This window comes from Pocillopora verrucosa, chromosome 5, assembly GCF_036669915.1.
Source record: "Pocillopora verrucosa isolate sample1 chromosome 5, ASM3666991v2, whole genome shotgun sequence".
Lineage (NCBI taxonomy): Eukaryota > Metazoa > Cnidaria > Anthozoa > Scleractinia > Pocilloporidae > Pocillopora > Pocillopora verrucosa.
In genome coordinates this window covers 12,069,043-12,090,126 of record NC_089316.1, presented here as the reverse complement: position 1 = coordinate 12,090,126, position 21,084 = coordinate 12,069,043, and the positions used below count along the sequence as shown (strand labels likewise).

The 21,084-nt window shown below is 38.1% G+C and overlaps 1 protein-coding gene across 1 annotated transcript in view; it reads right to left on the bottom strand.

Annotated features, from left to right (window-relative positions):
- Nucleotides 1-21,084, bottom strand: part of LOC131799672 (uncharacterized) — a 42,565-nt gene that overhangs the window by 3,292 nt on the left and 18,189 nt on the right. The window contains exons 3-15 of the mRNA XM_066166373.1: nt 13,283-16,108; nt 12,645-12,750; nt 11,216-11,580; nt 10,440-10,666; nt 9,117-9,397; nt 8,544-8,882; nt 8,132-8,261; nt 7,462-7,501; nt 3,965-4,085; nt 2,766-3,121; nt 2,123-2,349; nt 1,418-1,710; nt 235-561 (exon numbers count right to left, since the gene is read on the bottom strand). Of these exons, the coding sequence (XP_066022470.1) occupies nt 235-561; nt 1,418-1,710; nt 2,123-2,349; nt 2,766-3,121; nt 3,965-4,085; nt 7,462-7,501; nt 8,132-8,261; nt 8,544-8,882; nt 9,117-9,397; nt 10,440-10,666; nt 11,216-11,580; nt 12,645-12,750; nt 13,283-15,836 (5,366 nt within the window). The 5' untranslated portion in view covers nt 15,837-16,108. The remainder of the gene's footprint in view (nt 1-234; nt 562-1,417; nt 1,711-2,122; nt 2,350-2,765; nt 3,122-3,964; nt 4,086-7,461; nt 7,502-8,131; nt 8,262-8,543; nt 8,883-9,116; nt 9,398-10,439; nt 10,667-11,215; nt 11,581-12,644; nt 12,751-13,282; nt 16,109-21,084) is intronic.

The following is a 21,084-nucleotide window of genomic DNA, read 5'->3' as shown; positions in this document are numbered from 1 at the left end:
CTCTTAGATTTTGAGCTTTCTAAAGGTAAGAAGTTAGAATGGATAATTTAGATCCCTTCGTGAAACAGACTTGTGACCTTAAGCCGGGAGACCATAGGACAGAGCCGCTTTCTCAACCCTCCTCTTAGTAGCAGCTTAGTTACAGAGGCAGAGTCACTATGCCTTTCTACATTATTTTACGAATGAGCGGATCATGAGGACGAAACGATGAAACGTAACAGTGCTGGTACTTACTTTAAGACGATTTTCTCTACATTTCCCGCTCCCTGCACTTCAAATCCATTTGATAGAGACACACATGTTTCATCACCGCTAGACAGCGGTTTCTTCGAGGTTCCTTCTCCTTGCATATTCACACAATATGTTGAGGACATATCGTCATTCACTTTGGACCTTAAATGCCGCGGGAAACAAAACATATTCATCACGTATCTCGAGGGTACTGAATCAATGCATAAGCAAGCTAAAAACCCAGCTTGATGTTTCATGATTCCATCGTATAGGAGCGAGGCATATTTCCATGGAATGCTGGCGGACGTCTTCAACAACCAGGGCCAAAACCTGAAAGAGAATGGCAGGAAACTCTACACGACATGAAAAAAAAAAAACACACACACACACACGTTTAAAGAGGTATGTACACTTTTGTAGATGTTGACCGCTTGAGAAGAAATATTTGCTAGAGAGAAATAATCCCTCGACAAGTACCATGACCTTTTTAAAGTATCCACCCGAGTCAGTTATCTAGCTCAAAACTAATCAACAAGTCCGGTTTTTGGACTTCGCAAGAGAGAAACTATTTCCAATGAGAACTTTTGATTTTAAAGCCAGCTTGAATAACCTGGGGAAGCTCGAGAGACGCGCCAAATGTTGAGAAGGAGTAGGAGGAGGAAGAGGAGGGGGAGGAAAACGAGGAGCAGAGGGGGGGAGGGGGTTATTTTACTCACAAGTAGGTATACCTCATTTGTGGAAAGCGCTGCATGTTAAAACAACAGATTTCAAACGTTTGTGTACGACTTACACTGTGGAGCAGAACAAAAGCTTACATGAGGAGCAGTTTTTGCAATAATATTGGCGTTAAGCATCCTTCTTTTCAACTTCTATAGAATTTTCACTGGATGATTGTTATTTTTAACAACTCCATTCACTCGCCAGTGGGATCAAAATATCTCAAAAATTAGGCGTATAATTTGGAAATGGTCCTCACGGCCTTAAATATGTGTTAGTTTACTCTTTTGCACTCATCATCACATTCAAACCCATAGCATATGAATTGACAAAATTTGGAGTTTCACAGCAATTGCAAAGCGAACTTCTGGTTTCTAGAACTAATGGTTCACTTCGAGAAATGTAAAAAAAAAAAAATTAACTGCATACAGTTTATAAAATAATAATGCGGTCTACACATTCATCTTACCGGCAGAAAGTTTTGACATGAAACGTCACTATTCCACCTTTAAGAACTACAGGCATATCCAAATGATCTGTGATTTCCGTCCATTCTTGTGATTCCTCTCTCGAATTGAAATGTAGTATCTTCACTTGACCTGAATGCAGTTCCGCTGGCTCTATTCCACCGTCTGTGAGTGCCAACGGGAGGCTGATTTTCGCTGGCGCTGACAGCGTCACATTGTTTGAGCACGAAATGTGAAGAATCGGACCAACAAACATTCCTTCCACATCGTGGTCGATGGTTGGCGCTTCTTGCACCTCAAATTAAAAGAGCCAAAACAATCATATCAAAAATTTATGATAACCCAAGGTACTCTTGTTAGCTACCAGTAGTTTGCCAAATGAAATAGGGACGATAAATAGATTTGATTAAACATTTTTTTTTCAGCTAAAATCTATGCACTCTATACTAACATGATAGTTTTCATAAAATCCGCTATTGGCTGTAATTAAGGTCAAAGCATTTGATTTTATATCAAGGTAACATCCTCTCGGCAATAAGTTGGTTTTTTTGTCATCACCATCTAAGTCTTTTGAAACAAATGATCGATATAGTAATAATGATGTGAATGATAACGATAATGATGGCAATAAATTTCATCATTATTATCATCATCATCTTATCATCATCATTATTATTTCTTACAAATGCAACATCGGGTGTAAATACCTTTAGAGTTAAAGAAAAGTCTGTATCGGCAGGCGAAGAATTCCATGGAATCGCAACACTAACATTTGGATAGTCTGGCAGTGAACAGATAAACTCAGAGGTCTTAGACGTAGGCTTAGGAAAGACAAAAGACTTGAGGCGCCAGACTGCTGCAAACGAGGAAAACCACCTTTTCGAGCAAGAAGCTTCAGCGGAAGGGCACGTCCAATTGGGGACGATTGGATTTACTGTAATATATTGATATTATTAGTAATGCTGTAATAGATATCATTAGTTATGGTTACTACTTAAACCTTTCTAACAGAGAGGTCTGTGTAAGAGAATCTCGACCACGACATAAAGATACTGTTAATAACGTTCCTGTAGGTTTAATCCGTGTCAATTATTACTTAGTCCCTATTAGCCAAGCTGGAGGTCTGTATGGGAGAACTTCCATGTTGTTATTCTAATCCATTCTAAGTTTTGCCCGAGAACATACCACCATGAAGCTGTAAATGTCGATCTGGAATTACGTGCACTTAACCACTAAGCCGGCTGTCCATCTCCCTTAAATGATCCTAACTATGGATTGAGAAATTAGCAAGAAGTATATGGAATGATACTTGTGTATGGATCTCATCGGTGAAATTTATCATTCCAGTACCTGACGAATGCCAAATGTTTCTTGTCTCCAAATCCTCCCACTCGTTGTATTCGGGGTCAACCAACTGCTTTATAACCACTTCGTACCCTTTGAAGTTTGAGGCACTGTGCAACAAAGTTACATTTATGCTTCCCGAAGCATTTTCCATGAACTCCAGGTCAGGTGGGCCATCATGAGACAGTTCAATCACATTGCTTACCAAGAGCTCATTACTACCAATGGGCGGAGAAAGGGCTGCGGGGGTCCATAATGAACATGTTATGGTCAAGGATTTTGTTATCGCTACAAGGTTAAATGTGATGGATGCACCAGCTCTTGCAAGATTCCAGGTCTCTGACTCGTCTGCAATTTTACCTCTGAAATAATTACAAAATTACATTTATCAAGCCTTCTGCAGGATGCTAAACTATAATAATACCGCAGTTAGAGAGTAAATTATTAGCAACCTTTACTTTCTATCTATACTTTCTATAGGGCTATCGTTGTATAAATAACGTAGGACAGATATTGGGGAAGAACTTAAAAAGGCTTTAGATCACCGGACTATAGCTAATACAACGCTTCCGAATTTCACGAATCGAGAGTACCTAGTTCAGTGAAGCAATGCTTCTTCTAAATAAGTGTGGACTTACTTTTATGGAATAAATTGTAGGTTTTTGAGCAATTGTAATGCAAATTGTATCTAAGCTATCTCATCAAGTTAGAGAATAAATAACATTCTATTTAAAATTTTATGAACAGCATTCAAAATAGCCATTCTTTTCTTTATCCCGAAATTTTCAATTGTGCATGTGACCATCATGGCTGATTCTACTCAGGGAAAGTTTTTCTTTTATTAAGCTCAGCTTAATATAATTGTTATGTCGCTAATGTGCATTGCACGCAAATATTCGCAAATCATGTTAACCCTTTACACCCTGACATCATGCAGTTTTTATTTTCTCCAAACTATTCGGGAAAAATTTCTTAAGTTGCTGACGAGGAGAAGTCTTTTGGCAATCTAGAGCTGCATTAGAGGGTGACCATTTTCTTTTTTCTCCTGACCTTAAAGTTTGATTCAGGGGTGATGTTGTGAGGAGAAATTGCATAGTAGCCACCCTTAGGGGCAATTGTATAACTTATTAATTTTTTATGTATATATGTATATATAATTCCACTAACGTGGGATAACAGAACGACTACATGCAAATGAACTGCACCTCTTGATGACAGTCTTTCTTTCATTCACATTTCTTGCAGCCTCCTCCTTCTGGCGAACGTCTTGATCAGTTGATCTGGAGGAAAATTCTTCCACCTCAAGTGGCTTCTCTTCTTCTGGAGCTGTGTGATTAGACAAAAGAACAGGCATGTTCTTTCCCAATGCAGGATAGATTTGTAACAAGTCGTTTAGCAACTAAGGTAACTGATGAGATAATTGAACATAGGATAGTTTGGTGTCATCAACCAAACTGATAATGCAAATTGACCACCGTAGTGGGATTCTGAAGCTGACATTAGCCTCTGTCGGAGCCATTTAGTCTGACGGGGGCTAAGCTTCTCGAATTTTTTTCCGATATCTTTCAAGTGGGTTTATCATGTTTTATAATTAAGTTCGGATATAATGCGTGCTCTCATTGGTTAAAAGAGCGTGCTCTAGGAGAGTATAGAGCATAGAACTGAGCTAAAGCTGTCACGCCATAAACCAAATTGTACTACGTCCGACCTTTTCCGAGACTTCTTACTTGCTTTTCTTTCTTAAATTGAAAGTGAAATTTCGGAACAAGCGAGCAAAGGTTTGCAAAAATGCCAGGTGCAGTAATTTACGTTACTGTAACGTGATCAGAGACAAAAATCCTCAAAGATAAAAGAAAATGGACAGTTCGAGTTTTAAGGGTTTTCACGCTTAGTTAGATTGCAAGTTTACGTACGGTAATAAAAATCAAACACAGCTAGCACTTGCATAGTATATAAAGTTTCGTGTTCAAAAAAAAAACAGAAAAAAACAGGAATGATGAAAAATATAGCCTGGCATAACTGTTAAAATTCATACCAATCATGACGGTGTTAGAGCTACTACGATCATTCTGAGGTCTATCGCGGCTAGCTCATCATGGCGATCTTTGGTCATCGTAGTGGAGCAAGCCTCTGGAACTAAATCGACTACCCTTCGAGTGTAAAAATAAGAGCTTGCTCTGATAACTTTTCCGATGCGTTGAGTGGAAGGCCACATCAGTCACTGCAGCCGAGTTTTACGGCGCTGTCATTCCGAGCGATCTTCATGTCCTGGTGAATTCGACTGCCATTCATTCATAAAACACTCGTCTTGAACAGTTTGTTTTCTTCTTGTCATGTGAAATAACTTGCGTATTTTTGTGAGCCACGATTGGGCCGAATTTCACCGAACAATTCACTATCAGATTCTGTATTACAAACTGAAAACTTCAGGCAAAACTGTTAAATTCGACATGCCGAACTATTTCAGTTTGTAAACTATTACAGAATATGATCTTTGATGGTTTTTGAACTTTGATGCCGGGTTTGACATTTGATTTTTGAAAGCGGCTAGAGCACTCAAGAAGTAGCTCTAGCCGCTTCCTGAGTGCTTTACAACAGAACAGAGCACAGTCAAGGCTTCTCTATTCGTTAAATACAACGCAGGAAAATGTTTTATTGCTTTTAGGAAGTAACCATGAGCAAGGTTTAACGGCGAAAAGAATTAATTTATGATAGATATCGTGATCAAGTAAATGATTCTCAATACAACCCTCAAAAAGCGCGAGAGACCAATCAAGGCGCCTGAAAGAAAATTTACAATCCGCAAGGACAACAATATTAACAACTGAACAATTGAATGAATGAGCATAAAACACGAAGGAAAATTAAGAGAAATCGTGGCAAAGATAACGACGCCTTACGCAATGCGTTTCTCTTGAAGGGTACTTCAATTTCAACGCAGAAAACTCTGTGGTAAGAATGCAGATAGGCCGTTCAATATTTTCCCTATTATCTAAACTGCTTTTATAGCCTCTGTTTTAATTGGAGCTTACAAAATCATCAAAATCAATAGCAAGCTCTTCAATGCTTAGATATAGCGAATACTTATAAAATACAAGCTTACAGCGCGCATGCTACACTAAAAATCATAAACTCCAAATTGCATACTAAATGTATCAGGATGTTGATTGAAGGCACTCTGGTTTGGTTTCCGTTCCGATTGTAAATAAGACATTTTGGAAAATTTCTGAAAGAAAGTCTCTTGCCATAAATATAATCGGAAGCATTAATACTTAATCAGAAGTTTTGAGATATAACTCAGATCTCAGAAGACATCAAATGTAGTATTTAACTCAATCACTTTTTGTTTGCTATCTTACTCTAAAGTCATCGCTATCACTGAATTACAATTCCGATTTCTTGCCAAAAAAGTTGAATTAACACTTATTTACTACGCAAAGCGTGGTAACGAGAACTAATGCCGCTGAGGAGCCTGGGGAGAGTAAACATTTTATTGAAAATGGCGGAGTGCTTGACAAGTTTGAGGATTGGTAGCGGAGGACTTTTGTGGGGATGACTGCCAATTTCGTGCTGAACATTTACTACGGAATGTATGTATGAAATCTAGGACAAAGCATACTAGTGAAAAACAATTGAGATGTGGGCTCATAAAAAATAAACAGACGACTTTCAAAATGAAAGCTAAAACGTGGCCTTTCTGAATGCAGGAATAAGACATTAAGTCTTAATTCGTTTTTCTTTTTGTTCTCTTCACATTATAACTAGGTAAAAAGGATGTCTAATAAATATAGTGCAAGTCTTTCTGCACAAACAAATTTTACCATACATAGACGTGTAACAGCAACATGCAAACTTGAAAAATATACAATTAAAAAGGGAAATCTATCACGACATTTTCAATCTCGATGTTACTCGCAGATTCGCGTATCCTCTTCCTACGAGCCGCAAGAGGGCTGCATGACAATGACAATTCTAAATTTGGACGCTTTACAATTGAACGTTTCACACTTTGGGCGGAAGTACCTTCAGAATAATGGGTTTCATGAGATGGCTGGGTTGAGAACTAAAGCAAGTTTTATGGCGCATATGGTTCGGAAACGATGGTGTGGTGATCCTGGACTTTGATCGTCCGGGTAAGACCCAGCGTTCATAGCTTAGAGTAGTAAGTTTTGTCGATTTCTCTTCTAAGTAACAATGAGCATTGACAAATTTGACAAAGGGGGCTGTTATAAGGTAACATATTCGATCCAAGATTTCATTTGAAAAGCAATATCAGGTTGCAAAGGATTTATCACCGTTAGAGTTATTCCATTATTTTAACGATATAACCAACAAAATAATTTTTGGAGAATTACCCTTCTTTGTGTCTTTCTAAGCTGTTTGCGCTTTTCTCGTTTCCAATAAAAAATTTCTTACAAGGAAAGACATACGCACCGAGGTCTGCATTGAGTTTACTGGTACAAAACAGAGACAATAAGCCATCACTTTGAGCGTGAGGGAGGCACGGCCCGATTTATTAACACATGAAGAAAGGCAAGTATGACTTTCCGTTAAGAACACGTGCTTTGTCACTAAATGCTACATTTTCAAAACCCACAGAGCCTACATTTCTGAATTGGCATATTTCAGAACAAAATGACTGCTCTAGTAAATTTTATTTGTTCGCACAACAGCGAAACCTACAACAAAAACAACAACTTACCACTTCTTTCTTCATGGTCAAAGGTGAAAGGATCAGAGACCTAAATGGAGTAGGGAAAATTCGCAATATTACGGGTGCGTATGAGCTGAATAGAAATGAGAAAATAAAGAAAATTACTAAGTAATAAGAGAAAGGAAAATAAATAAAAAGGATAGGCAGAGGCATAGAAAGTGACTTTAAAGCAACTGAAAAATAAAAGTAATACACAAAATCAAAAACTTGCAAGGTCCTGTCTGTTCATGTACTACTTCCTGTGGGCAGGAAATTTCTTTAACTATTCGACATCCATCAGTGTTTATTACTCTTAGGAGAAGGAAACCTAGAAAAGGAGAACTCGCTAAAATTGCTTCTTTTCAACATAGTAAGCGGTCAGACAACAGGCCATGCACCTTGGAAGTAAGGTGAGATATTTTTATTGAGAATTTGTCTGTATTTTTACTTCCTAAGAGCAGTCGTAATTATTTCCATACAAACTCAAATTTTCGCTATAACTCTTATTTCGTAAGATGATCATCTCACAACTGGAGCTTGGGCTGCCTGTGGTTACAGCATTGCTAATCCTTTTAATTCATTGTCATCTACTATAGTAAGGTTGGCATCAGTAATATAGTAGCCCTGGGCTAAAAGTGCATTTAATTAGCAAATCCACGAACTGTAAAATGTCACCTACTTGAGACGCTAATACCATGATCATGTTGCACAAAAGTTCCTGACTTTGGTCGAAAAACTTCACTCCTGGAACACTCTCACTTCCTAAGCAAACTTCACCACCTGTGTAAAAAACTTCGTTCTCGCGGAATCTGTTAAAAATGAAATGAATTTAACTGAGACAAACCCAACGTACACTAATGAATAAAGGGTAAGTTTCTAAAGAAACTGTGGTGCTGCGTCGGTGGGAGAGTATAACAGGTAATTTAGTGTTAACAACTGGGTTGAAAACGTAAATTAGCCACCGTAAAGGTACAATTTTATAATGGAAGGAATAAATCATTTCTATATAAGACTAGCATGACGTAACCTAGAAGTATTCAAGTAAATCATATGTACTTGATGGGCCAGAAATAAGTTGTATTATATTATACCTCACAAACTGCAGGGCATTTTTCTGGTCTGTGTCCTGGGGCATGATAGCGTTGGAAAGAGACACCAAAATTTTCTCCTCTCCACAAACTGGTTTAGAAGAGCAGCCTCCGTCTTTGTAGAGTACGACACATTCCGATATTTTCCGTATTACATCAAAATACAGTCTTTGAGGATAGCAAAAAAGTTTGAGTTTAAAATGTCCACGAACACCAGTCTCACACAAGCACGTAAAAAATCGGGCATGCTGAGGCCTAGACCTATTGCAAAGTTTTCCTACAAACTCAGTGAAGCCCGAAGTAGATTGTAAAAGTGATCTCATCAACTTGATTGGACGAAATCTATCGAAAAAGAAAAGGAAAAATCAAACACAGCTCAAGCAATCCAATGGAAACGATTATCAGCCATTGCAGAGTAACCTTGAGTATATACGTACTCGAGTGGTCATTTCAATTATTGAATCTATAGTTAACTAAAAGAAATCTATGTATGTATGACTGTACACTAAAATACGTTTGAATTTCCTCTACGCCATGCGTATTATTTTTCAAATAAAGCCGACGAGAAATATTTACCCAGAGAAATGCCTAACTTTGAATTGCACTTTCCCATCTACAAGACGTGGCGGTTCATCTAATTTATCTGTAATGTCTTTCCAGTCATGTGCTTCACATTGTAATATCCTCAGTTCACCGGGACGTAACTCTGCCAACTCTTGTTTTTCTTCACGGAAGGTGAGAGGAATCATTATTGTTACAGGCGCGATGAGACTAACATTTTGAGAGCCTGAAATGTAAAGAACTGGACCGACAAGTCCTCCCTTTCCTTTTAGCTCACTGCTTGGGAATTCTTGTACCTGGATTTAAAAGCAAAACAAGTTGTTGGGCATGTTAAACCACTCCCAGCATAAAGATAATTTGCTTTACATTGTGAAAAGTGAATTTCAGGAAGAAATTTTGAAATTATCTAAAAATTATAGTACACAATGTAAATGTCCCTTCAAAGTTTTATGTAGTAATATAAGCATTATTATGAAAAAATGTATACACTGGACTTAATAAAAAAAAGTCTGATTGGTCAAGAGCACTCAATCAATATACAGTAAAGAGTGAAGTTAACATAATAACCCAATATCAACCGCAGATATTGCAGTTATTATGTCGAGTTCAACCTCTGCCTAGTTTCCAAGCCCTGACTGTCTGTGAAGTATTTTCAAACTTTTGCAAATTTAAAGAGATGTCTTCTTTCGTAATTTGTTTAAAAAATGTATAACAAAACAATAATTTAATTTGGTTTTTGCATGATGTCATAACTCATCAAACCTTATGTCTGTGTTGTCTTCGGCTTATGTAAATAACTCAGACCTTGGTTTTGCTAATTCATCATGATATCATGCATAACTTCATCCACTAATTGCATTAATTGCAAACCAATACAAACCAATTTACCTGACCGGATTGACTTCAATTTGACATTTATATCGAAGTAAAAGTCTGTTTTTTGCTTAGAATGAGTTTTCCGAAACCTAATTTTAAAAAGGGAATGCCTAGGATCCATGAGTACACATGGGGACAGTAGTACCACAAATAATTCGAAGTTACCAAAGCTACTGATCAGAACTTTACCACATGTATCTTCACACGCATGCAAGCACAAGCCCAACTGTCCTCTATTTTAGCTTAAAGTTGTTAATTAATATCTCTCTTTCCATGAATATTGCCACCAAGTTCATGGAGTGTATGGTAAGTAACTGAGGGTACAGGTTATACTATTGCAACACCTTTGTTTTATCTCCTTGCTTTTGACAATCCCCTCACGTCAATCCTATGACTTTCAAAACTGGAAAATGAAAAAGTTGCAGGACTCATGCATGTATATAATTTTGTAGTTCCATGCACCTTGATTGTCACACAGAAATCTTGATAAACAGGAACACAACTCTGAGGAATTTGGACACTGACATCAGGAAGGTCAGGCACAATACAGGTCAATTCCGGGCCTACTGCAGTACCTCTTGAAAAGGTGAAAGACTTAGGACGCCAGACTGCAGCAAATGAAGAAACTGCTGATTTTGTGCAAACAGCTTGTGCAAATGGGAAAAGCCACTTGGGAACTGTTGAAGTTTCTGCATATAAAAATAAATGATTGGAAATGCATCCTTCAGCTGTGTTTTGAAGTCTTCAAACAATAAAGTTACCCCCAACAGATGTCATTATGATATTAATGCTTCAAGGAATAAAGTTCGCAACAACATGGTTATTGAGGAGAATTTATATTATAGTGATTAAAATGCATTGGAGACTTCATGTAACATGTATGCAATAATTACACGTACTGCTTGGATACACCTAAAGGGTAAACGAAAAAAAAAAGTTCTAAAGTTGGATTTGCAATGCCTATGAAGAAGCAAGAAGTCTACTTTGACATTATGAGTGCAGCAGGTCATGCATGGCAGGGATAGATGTCCGCATCTAAGTCAGTGCACACCTACTCCTTCTCCCTTAAGTCAACTGATAAGTTCGGGTTACAGGTTAGGTTTAATTTTGGGTGAGGAGAGGGGCAGCTGCACATTTCTCAAATACTGACATTGATGCCAGTGAAAAAGGGAGCCTAGGAATATCATGATCATTCATTAAGTTATTCACACCTGTATTTAATAAAAAAATAACGTTACCTGATCCATGCCAAGTATTCTCTGTCTTTAATTCCTTCCATTCGTTGTTCTCTTGGTCAGTCAGTTGCTTAATAACCACCTCATACCCCTCCAAATATGGGGCACTGTGCAGCAAAGATACAGTAAAACTTATTCCTTCAAAACTTTTCTTGAAATCCAGATCTGGTGGGCCATCATGAGATATTTCAATAACACTGCTAACCAATATCTCATCACTGGCAGTGGAGGGGGAGAGGGTCCTGGGGTTCCACAATAAGCATCTACATGTAAATGGCACAGGTTGTTGTACAGCTCCACTGCAAAGTTTGATAGAGGCACCAGCTTCCCTCAGGTGCCATGAGTCTTCCTTACCTCCGATTTTTCCTCTGAAATACAAAGGAAATTAATTATCCAGCATTTTAAGATATTTTTCCCAAGTGGAGTAAGCAATGACAAAGGCATTTAAAATGCAAGTGGCAAACTGGCAGTTTGAAAAACTCATTCAGATATTGACATTTAATTTCAAAACTAAATCTAATAAATGTTATTTTTCTTTTCTTTTCCATTAATTTGCTTTTCTTTGACTCAAATAGCGTGTAAATATGCGTCAAATATGTGCAAATATTTATTAAAATGATTCACTACAATTTTTGATAATAATTAAGTACCCCTTTATTAATGGAACACTGAAAAAAAAATGTTGAATACCTGTAGAACATGGTAATTGAACTGGGTGGAGTAAACTTTGTTCTGAAATCATACGCGTGACATCTGAATCAAAGGATTGTGCAGCAGCATTAGACTCGAAATCACTAGTATGATTTCAGACTAAAAGTGCATGGCAAAATTTCAATTACCACTTCATTACATTTCTTTTAAATTTGCAAAATTCAGTTGCTAAGTGAATAAAGATTTTTTTAAAGCCGGTACAAATACATGTATGTTATTTATCCAGTACTGAGCTGGTGTGTAAAATGTTGTAAAAGTTGTCTTTCTTTTTTTCTGCAATTTGATTGATTTTCTTAAACAATTGGTTAAATCTGATTTGTTGCTGTATTTTCGTGGAGCTTTCTCATTAGCTGGGAAATCGATGCACTTTAGAGCAAAAAATGGTGCATTTATCAATAAATCGTGCCAATGAGAACCAATCAGATTGCAAGGATCACCAGTGATTTGAGCATGAATGTAATAAATTTTTAATAGCATTACAGTTATTAAGCATGAACTTTATTAACTAAAGATTAAAAAGAAAAGAAAATAAAAGAAAGTAACTGTCATTTATAAAGAGGTCCGGAGGTTTGTTCTTTAGTCAGAGCACTTTGTCAAAAGTTGCCATCAGTTAACACCTCCTAGCAACTCCAACCCTGCTCTTTACAATGGTCTGTGAATCCATGACAAAAAAAAAAGATGGGAAAGGCAAAAAACTGAGTCATTGCAGAAAAACCCATACCTTTTGATCAAAGTCTTTTCATTGTCTTCAGTGTCTACTGTTGCATCTTCTATATCTGCCAAATCTTTCCTGCCGGTGTAATAAGGTACCTCATCCTCCTCTTTGGCTGGGGAAATTATTATTTTGAGGTGTTTGGTTTCAGTATACAATATAACGGACATTTACTACCACTTAATTCCCAATATCTGTTCAACCAAAATTGTTCAACATGGGGTCTTTCCGCACTAACGAAAAAGTTGTTTATTTAAAACAATTTTTTCGTCATCACTAAATTTTGACAAATTTTGGCCGAGGCCGACAAATCGTGAAACACATCGTCGACAAATTTGTCCCAAGTAAAATCTGGACAAAATTAATTAAATAAGCAAGACCGTGATAAACTTATCGATTAATTATCGCAAAAGCTACGAACAGCGTGTAGCTGCACTGAAATCAGTTTACTAGAGAGGCAAAAGTTCTTTGCCTTTGGCAGACTAGGTCGAGCGGTAAGAGAATTTTTCAGCTTTGAAATTTATAATGTAGATGCAATACTCAAACAAACTTTTATCCTTTGATTTTGCCAGGACAATTTTAGGTTGGAGTCATGAAAATCGCGAAAGCTCTGATATGCATTGATTACGAGTATAAGATAAGATTACCGTATGACTCTCCTTCTCCAGCCTTGTCCCCCACTTCTTTTGCAAATTGTAGCTGACGCTCATGGTACTTGATAGCCATATGAAAATCGTTTAAGTTTCCATAGGCAATGACTAGATTTCCATAATCCTGTCCTTCTCCAGCTTTGTCGCCCACTTCTTTTGCAACTTGTAGACGACGCTCGTGATAACTGATAGCCTTATGAAAATCGGCTAGGCCATGATAGGCATTGCCAAGATTTCCATAAACCCCTCCTTCTCCAGCTTTGTCTCCCACTTCTTTTGCAATTTGTAGATGAAGCTCGTGGTAACTGATAGCCTTATGAAAATGGCCTAACATCTGATAGGCATTGCCAAGATTTCCATAAGCCCGTCCTTCTCCAGCTTTGTCTCCCACTTCTTTTGCAATTTGTAGATGACGCTCGTGGTAAACGATAGCCTTATGAAAATCGCCTAATATCTTATAGGCAATGCCGAGATTTCCATAAGCCCGTCCTTCTCCAGCTTTGTCTCCCACTTCTTTTGCAATTTGTAGCTGACGCTCATGGTACTTGATAGCCATATGAAAATCGTTTAAGTTTCCATAGGCAATGCCTAGATTTCCATAAGCCTGTCCTTCTCCAACTTTGTCGCCCACTTCTTTTGCAACTTGTAGACGACGCTCGGGATAACTGATAGCCTTATGAAAATCGGCTAGGCCATGATAGGCATTGCCAAGATTTCCATAAACCCCTCCTTCTCCAGCTTTGTCTCCCACTTCTTTTGCAATTTGTAGATGACGCTCGTGGTAACTGATAGCCTTATGAAAATGGCCTAACATCTGATAGGCATTACCAAGATTTCCATAAGCCCGTCCTTCTCCAGCTTTGTCTCCCACTTCTTTTGCAATTTGTAGATGACGCTCGTGGTAAACGATAGCCTTATGAAAATCGCCTAACATCTTATAGGCAATACCGAGATTTCCATAAGCCTGTCCTTCTCCAGCTTTGTCGCCCACTTCTTTTGCAACTTGTAGACGACGCTCGTAATAACTGATAGCCTTATGAAAATCGGCTAGGCCATGATAGGCATTGCCAAGATTTCCATAAACCCCTCCTTCTCCAGCTTTGTCTCCCATTTCTTTTGCAATTTGTAAATGACGCTCGTGGTAACTGATAGCCTTATGAAAATCGCCTAAGCCATGATAGGCATTGCCGAGATTTCCATACGCCCGTCCTTCTCCAGTTTTGTCTCCCACTTCTTTTGTAATTTGTAGATGACGCTCGTGGTAACTGATAGCCTTATGAAAATCGCCTAACATCTGATAGGCATTGCCAAGATTTCCATAAGCCCCTCCTTTTCCAGCTTTGTCTCCCACTTCTTTTGCAATTTGTAGACCGCGCTCGTGGTAACTGATAGCCTTATGAAAATCGCCTAACATCTTATAGGCATTGCCAAGATTTCCATAAGCCCGTCCTTCACCAGCTTTGTCTCCCACTTCTTTTGCAATTTGTAGACGACGCTCGTGGTAACGCAGAGCCTTATGAAAATCGCCTAACATCTGATAGGCATTGTCAAGATTTCCATAAGCCCTTCCTTCTCCAGCTTTGTCTCCCACTTCTTTTGCAATTTGTAGATGACGCTCGTGGTAACCGATAGCCTTATGAAAATCGCCTGAGCTATGATAGGCAATGCCTAGATTTCCATAAGCCCCTCCTTCTCCAGCTTTATCTCCCACTTCTTTTGCAATTTGTAGATGACGCTCGTGGTAACTGATAGCCTTATGAAAATCGCCTAACATCTTATAGGCATTGCCAAGATTTCCATAAGCCCGACCCTTTCCAGCTTTGTCTCCCACTTCTTTTGCAATTTGTAGATGACGCTCGTGGTAAATGATAGCCTTATGAAAATCGCCTAACATCTTATAGGCAATGCCGAGATTTCCATAAGCCCCTCCTTTTCCAGCTTTGTCTCCCACTTCTTTTGCAATTTGTAGATGACGCTCGTGGTAACCGATAGCCTTATGAAAATCGCCTGAGCTATGATAGGCAATGCCTAGATTTCCATAAGCCCCTCCTTCTCCAGCTTTATCTCCCACTTCTTTTGCAATTTGTAGATGACGCTCGTGGTAACTGATAGCCTTATGAAAATGGCCTAACATCTTATAGGCATTGCCAAGATTTCCATAAGCCTGACCTTCTCCAGCTTTGTCTCCCACTTCTTTTGCAATTTGTAGATGACGCTCGTGGTAAATGATAGCCTTATGAAAATCGCCTAACATCTTATAGGCAATGCCGAGATTTCCATAAGTCCGTCCTTCTCCAGCTTTGTCGCCCACTTCTTTTGCAACTTGTAGACGACGCTCGTAATAACTGATAGCCTTATGAAAATCGGCTAGGCCATGATAGGCATTGCCAAGATTTCCATAAACCCCTCCTTCTCCAGCTTTGTCTCCCACTTCTTTTGCAATTTGTAAATGACGCTCGTGGTAACTGATAGCCTTATGAAAATCGCCTAACATCTTATAGGCATTGCCAAGATTTCCATAAGCCTGTCCTTCTCCAGCTTTGTCTCCCATTTCTTTTGCAATTTGTAAATGACGCTCGTGGTAACTGATAGCCTTATGAAAATCGCCTAAGCTATGATTGGCATTGCCAAGATTTCCATAAGCCCGTCCTTCTCCAGCTTTGTTTCCCACTGCTTTTGTAGTTTGCAGATGGCACTCATGGTACTCAATGGCCTCATGAAAATCGCTTGAATTTTGATGGACAATGCCAAGATTTCTGTAAGCCTCTCCCTTTCCAGCTTTGTCGTTGGGTTTCAACTTTTGTGTATTTTGCAAATTGTCGCCTACCCTCCAATATAAAAAAGGAAAAAATGGCGTTCGTGAGAAGAAAAGAGAAATAATCTAGCAATCATAAATACACAAAAAGTTCTTTTCTTCATAGAGATTCTCTTTTGCATTTAGCTTTCTTATTCAAATATCCGTACAATTGAATTTAAATAATGTTTTTATCTAACAAATGGCCAAATTTATTGGAAACTAACGAAATGTACATGTTGCTCGATGGATTGCACTAAGTTTGACCTTGGATGAATCTTATTGCAAATGTTCTTCCGGTCCTTGCCCACAGTTTAATACTAAACTATAGAAAAAAAGAATTAATCATTTCGGGATATCCTTCTCTCCAATTTGTTTAAGGCTGGTTTTCACTAATGACGGAGTCGAAGTGGTAAGAGCACTTCTGTTCGAGTGAAAACTGAATATCGGAGTCGACTCCGACTCCGACTCCGACTCCGTTGTAAAAGAAAAGCAGCCTTTGGGTGATGCCTTATGATCGGCCGTTAAGCTTTCTACATAGGAGATTGATATTGCAGTGAAACAATTTATTAAAAATCGCCCGTCGCAGTTTGAGGATTAGTTTAGTGTTTAGTGTTTTGTTCCCCCCTCCTTCTACATTCCAAGAAGCACCATAACCTAAACATAGCCACTGCTGGTAGAGAAGAGAAGGGAGAAGGCAACAAGGTTCTTCTAAATGTTTTAGCATGCCTTTGGCAAAAGTGCTTCACATTACTGATGATTAGAAACAATTAAAAAGTCCCATTTATTGAGCATGACATGCGGAGACTACAGTGGGAAGCCATTGCCTAGGTTCTGCTATATGGTTACCAATGGGCAGATTACTTCCTAGTAAATTTGTTACATCTTTTTGTGGCCCTGTATCTTTATGGGGATGAAGTTATCACTTCAGAGACGTTGATATGAAGACTTAGCCAATTTGTAACTACAAAAGAAAGAAAGGCATTGTACAAGTGCCTTGGCGATGATTTTAAACCTAATGATGAAGATGTCTTAGAATTTTTACATTATTCAAGTGTTTTAACCCTTTGCATCCTAACATCAGCATACGTTTTTTCCGTACTGTTCTCTATGCATATCCTATGGTGCTGACAAAGAGAATTTGTTTAACAACCAAGAGCCTCTTTAGTTCGTGATCATTTCCTTTATGCTCATGATCTTAATGTTTGTTTTAGAGGGGATTCTGATAGGAGAAAATGGTTACTAATCACTCTTAGAGATCAATTGGTGGAGTCCAATTCTCAAGGTATTATGCTCTAATGAAAACTTTCAGTCCCTCGAGACTAAAGCAAGCCGCCAAATTAATTAACAAGTTATTCAGAGCTAAAGAACCAACTGAAGCAGAACTGACATCCTTTGAACAACTTAAACGGTTTATAGAGTCACTGAATTGCAAATCTTTACCCAGGTTTCTCTGGATCTGCACTGGTAGTGATGTGATCACTGTACGTACACAACATAGATGTGCACTTTGCTATCCTTGAAGGGCAGCATTGACGTCCTTTTGCCAGAACATGTAGACCATTGTTAGAACTTCCATCTACATATGAATCATACCAAGCACTGCTTGAGGAATTCACTAGTGTAATGAAAGAGGAACAAGCCTGTTTTGTAGTATTGTTGAGTATGGAAGATGTGAAAAATTTGAAATGAAAACTCGGAATGCTTTGAAATGAATACTTTGAAATTTGCTTCTTAGTTTTTACAATTTTTATTTCATGCATAACATTTTCACATTACTGGTGTAAGGCCTTTTTTAACACAGAATAAAAGTTACTGTTGATGGCATTTTCTAAACTTTCCGAAAAAAAAAAGAATTAGGTCACAAATTTATATCTATTCAAATGTCATTACAGTTGTCACTAACAGTTAGTTTGGTTACAAGTTAGAAAGCCTTTCGAGAGGAATGTAAAATATGCAAGTTTCAAGACTACAAACTCTAAATTAAAATTTTATCAGCTGATCTCTAATATCACTAAGACTTTACGCAGTAAGTGTAAGTGGTCATAACATAACAAGATATTAAACTGTCAGCCACTTGGAATGCGAAAACTCGGGGTAAAAGGTGAGATATCGCTTTTGCTACCATTACGTGTCATCTAGGAGATCAATGCCTGAATTTTAAATTGCACTAAATACTACATTGATTTCAGTGGACTACTTACACCACCAAATAAATGCATCTACAAAAGTGAAAATGGTTCGATGATAAATCAGTGAAAATAACAGCATCCATCAAGATTACATCAAAATTCAGGTGTCATACTTGAAGTTATCATTAAGGGTCAATTATACTGGTGACAGCCGTTAAAAAATGTCATTACTTTCATTTTATACCTCCAGATAAATCGTGAAGCATGAAAATTTTCATCCTCTCTTAGTGTTCGGTGCAATTTTGAAACTATTGAAAAAAAATTATTACCATTTCATTATACAAGCTTCGAACACAACAGCATAACTTCAGTCTTATTCACTGGTTGACCTTCACAATGTTTTATGTTGTAATTGACACAGCGTCTGCATTAAACTTTCCTATGTGAGGGAGGAATAACAATTATCGTGTACAAGTACTTCCATTATCATCAAAGGAAATATCAAAATAATTTTGATTAGACGCTGATAAATGTTAAATTCAATATTGAAACTTTCAATGATCGTCACAGTGTTCAGAAAGTGCTTAATTCCATTGTTTCCATCGTCAGAGAGAGGGTCAATCCTATTTTGTAATTACTGTAAGCTGACTGTGTGACTCTGGCACAATAAACATTGTTTTCTGTTTCAACATCAGTCATAATCTCAGTCAACCATCATAATCAATTCCAAATGTCTCCCAATTTGTGCATTAGCCTCATATTTTAGATTGCCTGTAACATGAAAGTGCAGCGCTTGTTATCTGACCGCTTACTATTTTTAAAAGAACCCGTTTCAGCAAGTTATCCATTTCTAGGTTTGCAACATTAGACAAGCCGTTCTTGTTTAGTAAACCTAGAAAACATAGTAAGCGGTCAGATAACAGGCGATGTACTGCGGAGGTAAAGTGAGGTATTTTTATTGAGAATTTGACTGTATTTTTTTATTCCTAACAGCGGTCGTAAATATTCCCATATAAACTCTTATAATTTCGCCATGACTGCTATTTCGCAAGATGATCATCTCACAGCTGGAGCTTGGGCTGCCTGTGGTTGGAGATTCCAAGGCATGTTCCTATACTTATCCAGTTTAAACTAGTCTCACGCAGTTGCTCGATCATTTCCTTTGTAATAATGTACGCCGGTCTCCCTCCTGAACTTGCAGAGAATGCCAATGGAATTTTTTCTTTTGGACAAAGGCATGATACATTTAAAATATCTGACGTCTTTCTTAAGAAGACGACTAAAGACAATTCTAACAGCTCAAACAGGTTTGAAGAGGAATTTTGAGACAGTGATATGGCGATAAGCATTGTTGTGTATTCCTAAAGCTTCCTGGCACCGATTTCTAATCCTACATGAACAATGCGTGATAAACGAAAGTCCCTTTCAATGGTGCTCTTTAGAGAATCAACAAACTTTGTAAAGTATTCTGCACTAAGTTGCTCCGCCATTTTGAGAGAAATATTCCGCTTACTAACTGTTGCTCACCGGCTCAGAAAAAGTAATCGATAATCTCGCAGAGTGATTTCTTTTTCTCACGCAACAATTTCTCATTCTCAACAGTTCATATTTAATTCTCGGTATATTGCTACATCAGTCTTTTTCTCGATTAAGGTTTTATCATTCTCGATGGGTAACTTAAAATATCGCATGACAGTTCTTCATTCTCATACAGTGATTTCCATTTATGATGTAGTGGTGATGTAGGCTAATTTCAAATTGTTTTTACGACATAGTCTGGTAACTAATTATTAGCACCAAGCTGAGGCTAAGGGGCGCTTATTTTGAAAGCAAGATCGGAGTGACTGTAAGTCGAATATGAAGTTTTGTGCCATTTCTGCGTGCAAAAATAACTGAAAGGCCGGACCTCAACTTTTCCGAGTTTTCAGGCGAAGAGAGTCTAAGAAAGAAAGGAAGCGCCTTCTGTCGTCGCGCTGATAAGGAGTTCACGTCCATCAAGAACTTGCATATATGCTCCGAACACTTTGAGACTAAAAAAGTCGTGAAGACACTTTCTGGAACTAAAAGGTTGGCACACGGCACAGTTCCAACAATATTTAATCAGCTTACAGTCCGTAGAAGTCCAAGTCAACGCGAAAAAAGGTCGAATGAGCGGAGAAAACGAAACGCTAACGAAGACAGCAAAGGAGTATTTCACGCCCAAATTATCCGTGTTTCTACTGAAGTTGCTCTGAATGATCACGGCCACGTCCTTTATAAAAAAAAAGTTCATAGAGAAGAAGCTTTCAAAGGAAAGGACTATGAACTGGAAATAGCCGTATCCAGTCGGTTTATCTGTCCCAGCATCAGTTAAATCGTGATACTTCAGATCATCCACATACCCCTCAATAAATAAGCAAAAACCCTCAGGACTTTTATACGACAGTAAACAGTCTTCATCGTAAACATCTTTTCCAACCAGATAATGGCAGCTATCGGGAATCCTGAAGTCTGAAATACCGGTGAAGTCATGAGTCCAATAAACTTCAGCGAAAATGGATGGGGAAGTAGTTTTTCTCCTGGCAACGTAATCAACTCGTCGCATTGCTCTGTTTTCTTTTCAAGTTCAGGAACTTTTATTTCAGCTGCGTTCTTGCAAAGCTCTAGCAGTTCTGCCCTTTTCCTACTCTTACCGTTTACAGAAATTTGAATACCCCTTTCCTTTAAGAATTTCCGTAGCTCAGGAACTTTCATATTTGTGAAGAAGGCATCATTCCCTGCCATGTTGAGACGACTCCTATTCCCCTCAGCCTCGACTTGATGCTAAAAATCAGACTTACTCGAAAAATAATTCGAAACTAGCCAATTAAAATCTCACATATCGATCACTGAAA